The sequence below is a fragment of the Galeopterus variegatus genome, unplaced genomic scaffold (genome assembly GCF_000696425.1).
Source record: "Galeopterus variegatus unplaced genomic scaffold, G_variegatus-3.0.2 Scaffold3865, whole genome shotgun sequence".
In the NCBI taxonomy this organism is placed as follows: Eukaryota; Metazoa; Chordata; class Mammalia; order Dermoptera; family Cynocephalidae; genus Galeopterus; species Galeopterus variegatus.
The window spans coordinates 34960-40974 of NW_007729976.1; the positions used below are offsets into that span (position 1 = coordinate 34960).

At 46.5% G+C, this 6015-nt stretch overlaps 1 protein-coding gene across 1 annotated transcript in view; it reads left to right on the forward strand.

Moving 5' to 3' along the window:
• The window catches only part of LOC103601767 (xyloside xylosyltransferase 1-like), a gene marked incomplete at its 5' end in the record, with an annotated part of 85797 nt that overhangs the window by 744 nt on the left and 79038 nt on the right, over nt 1-6015 (forward strand). The window contains one exon of the mRNA XM_008586195.1: nt 730-862. Within this exon, the coding sequence (XP_008584417.1) occupies nt 730-862 (133 nt within the window). The remainder of the gene's footprint in view (nt 1-729; nt 863-6015) is intronic.

Sequence of the window (6015 nt, forward strand, 5' to 3'; positions counted from 1 at the left end):
CGGTGTCACGCCCGCACCTCGCTCAGCCAGTGAGCGGGAACCGGTCTGTATGTGGGATCCGAACCCTCGGCGGGAGCGCCGCCACGCTCCCAAGCGGCGCACTGTAGCAGTGCGCCACCGGGCCGGCCCCGTGCCAGGTAATTGTGAGACTGAATAATTGGGGTTCATTCTGTCTTTCAGTCAGTGGATTAAATACATGGTGGTATCTGAGGCCTTTCAGCTGTTTCTCTCTGGGTCAGTATCTTAACTTGACACTCATCTAGGTTTGCAGAACGTACTGATGAGGGCCTAAGACAGTATGTTTCTCTCTCTCTCTCCCGTGGGTCATTTACTACCTGTGCCCCAAAGAGAAACAGTTGGATGCTTTGAGTTTTATGCAAGGTGTCTATATATCATTCAAATCAGATACTTTTGAGAGTGAGATGGCGCACTTTAACACTCACACCAAGACAGTAGGCCTAAACTGCAGCATATGGTCAGCTAGTTTTAAACAAAATGGATGTCTGCAGTTGGAAGGAAAAACGTGAGGCAGTTGTTTGTGAAGACTTCTAGTGCAGGGGTGTTGTTGGTAGGTACAGGGATTTTGTTTCTAGCGGTAACGTTGCATCATTCAGTGACAACAATAATTATCTAGTGCCCTTTTCTGTACCCCCCACTTTATTTCGTTCAATGGCTGAGCCTCCTGGGATGTGTGTTTGTGTCTTATTGTTGTCTTTTTCTTCCTTCCAGAAATCCTGCAGATAATTCAGCTGGACCTAGACCTAAAGTATAAGACCAACATCCGCGAGTTGTTTGAGGAGTTTGACAGCTTCCTGCCCGGTGCCGTCATCGGCATAGCCCGGGAGATGCAGCCAGTCTACAGGTATGTTGTGGCTGTCAGGGGCGGGGGGCAGCTGCCAAGGCCCCCACCCCACTCCTCATCCTCTCTCTTCTGGCACCTGTGGTAGGTTGGGATTTCTTGGCATGCATTATTTCTGCACTTAGTATCTTGGAAACACATTTGTATTTATTACTGGCAGTTAATAGCATGGGCAGGTGGGTCCGTCCCCAAGCTGAAGATGCTACTTCATTATTTTGGGGGAGTTGTGACATTTTTCTTCTGAAAGCCCAGTTGTTTTGGTTGTTGGTTCTGATTAAGCTCATAATTTTAAAATCTTGGTCTTTGTCTTCCAGAGGAGGTATCAGGATTAAATTTCCATTTTAGTGATCAGCTGGGCTTTCTTCTTCTCTGAGTCACCAGTGACCCCTATTCTATGGAAGCAGAGTGGGTTGGCTTGTGGCTTTGGAAGGAGGTTAAAGGCAGCACAGCTTTGGAACACAGATTGGCATTACCTAGTCAAGGTGGAGAAACACATTCTGCATGATGCAGTGTTTCATTGTCAAGTGTGTATCATAGAGAAACTCTTCTACCCAAGAACTATGAGACAAGTTCATGAATATTCACTGCAACATTGTTTGTAGTAGAAAAAAAACTGAAAACACCTTAAATGTCCTAAGCAGCAGAATGGAGAAATAAAATGTGCTCATTCAGTTGAGTACTATTCAGCAACAAAATGAGCAGACAGTAACTATGTGCGGTGATAGACAAAACTAAACTGTAATCTTTAGGGATGCACGTACAGGTGCTAAAAATTATAAGGAAAATCAAGGAGATGATGATCCCCAGAGACAGCACTGGGGGAGGAGGGACTGGGGGGACTGGCTTTGTAGAGCCGCAGTGCGTTATTTCTCCACCTGGGTGGTCATGCACGTGTTTGCATGCACTCTTTTATGTATAATATAGGTCTTTCAATTTTTAAAAAAAGGGAAAGGAATAGCAGAAGCAGGTTTTTGTTAAAAACTAGGCCACAGCCCTGAGTCCAGAGAGTTCCATGTTTCTGACTCTTCCTCTAATGGGTTGAGTGATAGCTCACTCAGAGCCAGAGCTGCCCAAATTTGCTCGGAAGGAGCTGGGATTTCACTGTCCCCTAGGCTTGCCTGCTTTTTGTTCTTAGTGCAGACCCTAATGCCAGCTAATGGGTTGAGTGATAGCTCACTCAGAGCCAGAGCTGCCCAAATTTGCTCGGAAGGAGCCGGGATTTCACTGTCCCCTAGGCTTGCCTGCTTTTTGTTCTTAGTGCAGACCCTAATGCCAGCTCCCTGCAGACCCCCCGGTCATTGGAGAGCTACAGGACACAGGCAACTCAAGAGCCTGCATTTCCGCCAAGAAGGAAGGGAAGAAGACACAGCCTCAGCTTGCTTGTGGCTATTTGCAGGAGCCAGGTCACATAACAGGAAATTCCTGCAAGGCCCCTGAATGAGCTGATAACTCCTCAGGCCTCATGGGCTGTTTTTCCTTCCATGATCCTCTCACAAGCTGCCCCAGGGTCACTGGGTAGGCCTCTTTCTCTGCGATGGGGGGTGGAGCGGAGAAGGTTTGGGCAAACAACTGCCATCTTAACTATGGCAAGCTCCTTGCCTCATTCCCTCACCTCCATGCAGGCTGTGACTTAAGCTAGAGTCCTTGATTTAACAAAGGGAGGTGACAGAAGGAGCATTAAACAGAGAGTCCCAAGTTGCAGGTGCTGGTCCCAGCTCTGCCATCACACTTCGTGCCTTGGTTTCCTACCTGAGAAGGGCAACAGGTGAGCTTCAGGACCTCCCTCAGCTCTGCTTCTCCCCCAGCTCTGCTCTGGCATGCGTGGTCCCAGCTCTCCTGACCTTCATTGTCTTCTCTCCATTGGAAGCTGCTTGTCTGCTGGTGAGCTCCTTAGAGCTCTGGAAGGTCCAGTGTCCCTGGGATATTTACACTGGGCTAATTACTAAATTCAGTTAGAACAATGATGCCTTTCAGCTCTGGTTTGGAATCTTTTCCTGCAAATCACATCACACTTAATTTAAATAGTATTGGCCAGAATTTATATTTTCTGTCAATCTAGGATTTTATAAACTGTGTAACTTAAATCAATTTAATTGTCTGGGCTTCCCAAAAGAAATCTCTTAATGACTTTAGATTCAACATGAAATTGAGTTTTTCTTACCTTCAGAGTCTTTAGTGATTGTCATGTACAATGAGAACAATGAGACCTCTGCTGCTGGTAGAGCCTGAAGAATGCCATTTACAGGGCTTGGATGCTCAGAATTAACAGAAATTGAAGCCACTTTACGTGCTCCTTCCCTCCACCCCCAACTGAAATGTTTTTAAAGACCTCTGATAATTAAGTCTGCAAATGACTGCCCTCACTACTGTGTACCCTATTGGCTCTGGGGAATTAATTGCCTTTTAGTATTTGTGGTTTCTTGCTGCGTCTAAGAATGATTTGGTGATGGCTGGCAGGCCTTTTGCCTTCTTCCACCAGAAAACTGGAGACTCCAGTGACCTGCAAGATCTAGTATTAGTTGTCTGCTGCTTTGGAGTCTTCACCTGGCTCGCAGGGGGCAGGGAAGTGAGGGTGGGAGAAGAAAGAGGGTGGGGATGGAAGGAGTGAATAACTGGTGGCCGAACAAGGACAGATAGAGCCGGGCCCCTCTCCTGAGCAGGCAGGCCCAGCCCCTATGGCCTTGGAGTTGGCCATCAGTTACCTGGGATCTGCAGCCCTTGCCATCTGCACAGGTGGCCACTTGCCACTCCCTGATCCTCTCCTGAGCAGGCAGGCCCAGCCCCTATGGCCTTGGAGTTGGCTATCAGTTACCTGGGATCTGCAGCCCTTGCCATCTGCACAGGTGGCCACTTGCCACTCCCTGAGATGCTTCATGAAGCTGGCAGCCAGACTCCAATGACCAAGTGTTCTGCCTGTGTGGTGAAGCATGAGGTGGACAAGTTTTTATTGTAAATGGAATCTACTAGCATCTCTGAGAAGAAAGGAAAATTTAAACGTGAAACAGAACAGCACAAAAACAGAACTTGACTGGTTAAGCGAGTACACTTGGATCTGGAAATTCACTAAGCGGGAATATATTTGGATCTCTCCAGCTGTGTCATTTTTATTCACTTGCCCCACAGTTACTGTACTTTGAAAGGGCACATAGTAAGTCATTTTTATGGCTGTTTCCCTGCTATTGTGTAACATGAATGTCAGAAGCTCGTACGAGGGTGGGAAGAGTATTTCCCACTGTCCATTTGACAAATAGTTTTTTTTTTTTTTTTAACAGTTTTTCCCCCTAAACCTATACTGAACCAACTGTGCTTTCTGGAAAATGATGCACGGATCATGGGATGTAAGGATAGTGACAGAGGAAGCTTTCTCTTTTGGTTCCTTTTTAAGATTCTGCTGGGGCACACATCCTGTGACCGTCCTCATCTGAAAATCATGGAGCCTGCATCCTGGGGGAATGTTGCTATTCCTTTCTCTCACCCTTTCTCTGCCTTTTCTTCAGGAGTTAGACCCAGAGACAAGTCCTCAGTGGTGATGTGCTTAGTAGGGATAAGTGGCCAAAAGACAGAAGAAGAAGGGTCTAGTGCCTTCTCTGTAAATAGACAACTGTATTTTGCAAATATGTACCATTTTGAATTTCTTCCTTATGAATGCATTAGAAAAGTAAAGAAAACTGTTGGGCCCTCCTTATGTGCAGCTTTTAAAAAGTATAAAAGTGTATCAGCAGGCAAAGCAGCTTGATGGAGAAGTAATAGGATCAGGTTGTACTCCGAAGAGTGAATCACCCATGTGACACTTTGCAAGTCATTTGATTCTCTGACCTGCTGTTTTTTCATCTGTTAAGTGGATAAATATATCTAATGTTCAGATTTCCAGAAAAGTCAAGTGAAATAACACACACACAGAACTTTCTGAAGTGTCAGAGAGACCCCCAGTGAAGAGCGCTTTCTCACTCCCTCCTGCAATCCTCACCACTCCGTTTTGTGTTTTCTTTGCCAGGTGATTTGCTCTTTTCGACTCCTCCTACTTTATCCCACCCCCAACCATATAGGGTTGTCAGTTAAAATACGTGACACCCGTTAAAATGAACTTCAGATAAACAAAAAATAATTGTTTTGTATAATAAGTATGTCCCAAATATTGCACGGAACACCCTTATGCTAGCAATTTTTGTTGTTTATCTGAAATTTAAATTTAACAGGGTGTCCTGTTTGTTTGTTTTTTCCTAAATGTGGCAGCCCTACCTCCACCCCAGATTTAAAGACAGCCCATTTTAGCAGAAGCCAGTGACCTGTCATTCCCACAGGACCCTTGAGTGAGCAGGAACAAAGGCTATTCAAGTGGGGCTTGCAAAGGAAGGGGTGGGTAGCCCTCAAAGTCTCCAGGAGGCACAGGCCTGAGGTTCACTGCTCTGCAGGAGCTAGGAAGCCAAGCTGTGGCCTTGGACCTTTGGGGAGGACACTGGGACCAGGAGGCCTGGCGATGGGTGGCTTCAGGCCACAGGACTCCTGGTGACTCCGCAGTGAGAGAGAGCATGAGAGTGTGTGTGTGTGTGTGTGTGTGTGTGTGTGTGTGTGTGTCTGTGGAGGAGCTGGGTTGCAGCCCTCGGTTATGTCACTTTGTCCTAGAGCTGGCTGCCTGAGGAGGCTCTGAATGGGAGCTTTGTTGGTGGGGGCAGTGGGCTTCTGGTTTCATTGTACACAAGCTGGCTGTGTGCTGGTGTGAGCCCAACCCACTGTGAGGTGGAAGCAGCAGGCTAATCCTGTCAGCTGCTGCTAATATGCCACTAGGCAGGAATTTGCTTTTGTTTTAAGTATTTTAAAAGTGTCCACTCTTTCACCTTTTTGGTTCACTTTTTTTTTTTTTTTTTTATTGACAGCACTGTGCCAGCCTGGCCTTCTTCCAGATGCTTGGAATGAAAATGCCCATCTATCTTCCTTATTCTACCTCTAGGACTGGTGCAGGGCTCTCGGGGGAATGTTGGGGAGGCAGTGAGGACTAGTACAGTGGGAAGAAGGGACGATGTGGACTGACACCTACCTCTGCCATTTAGCTGCTGTGTGACCTTGGACAAGACTCTTGACCTCTCTGAGCTTTAGTTTTTTTTATCTGAGAAATAGAGATTATAACACTATATATGCCAGAGTTGGTGGGATTAAAT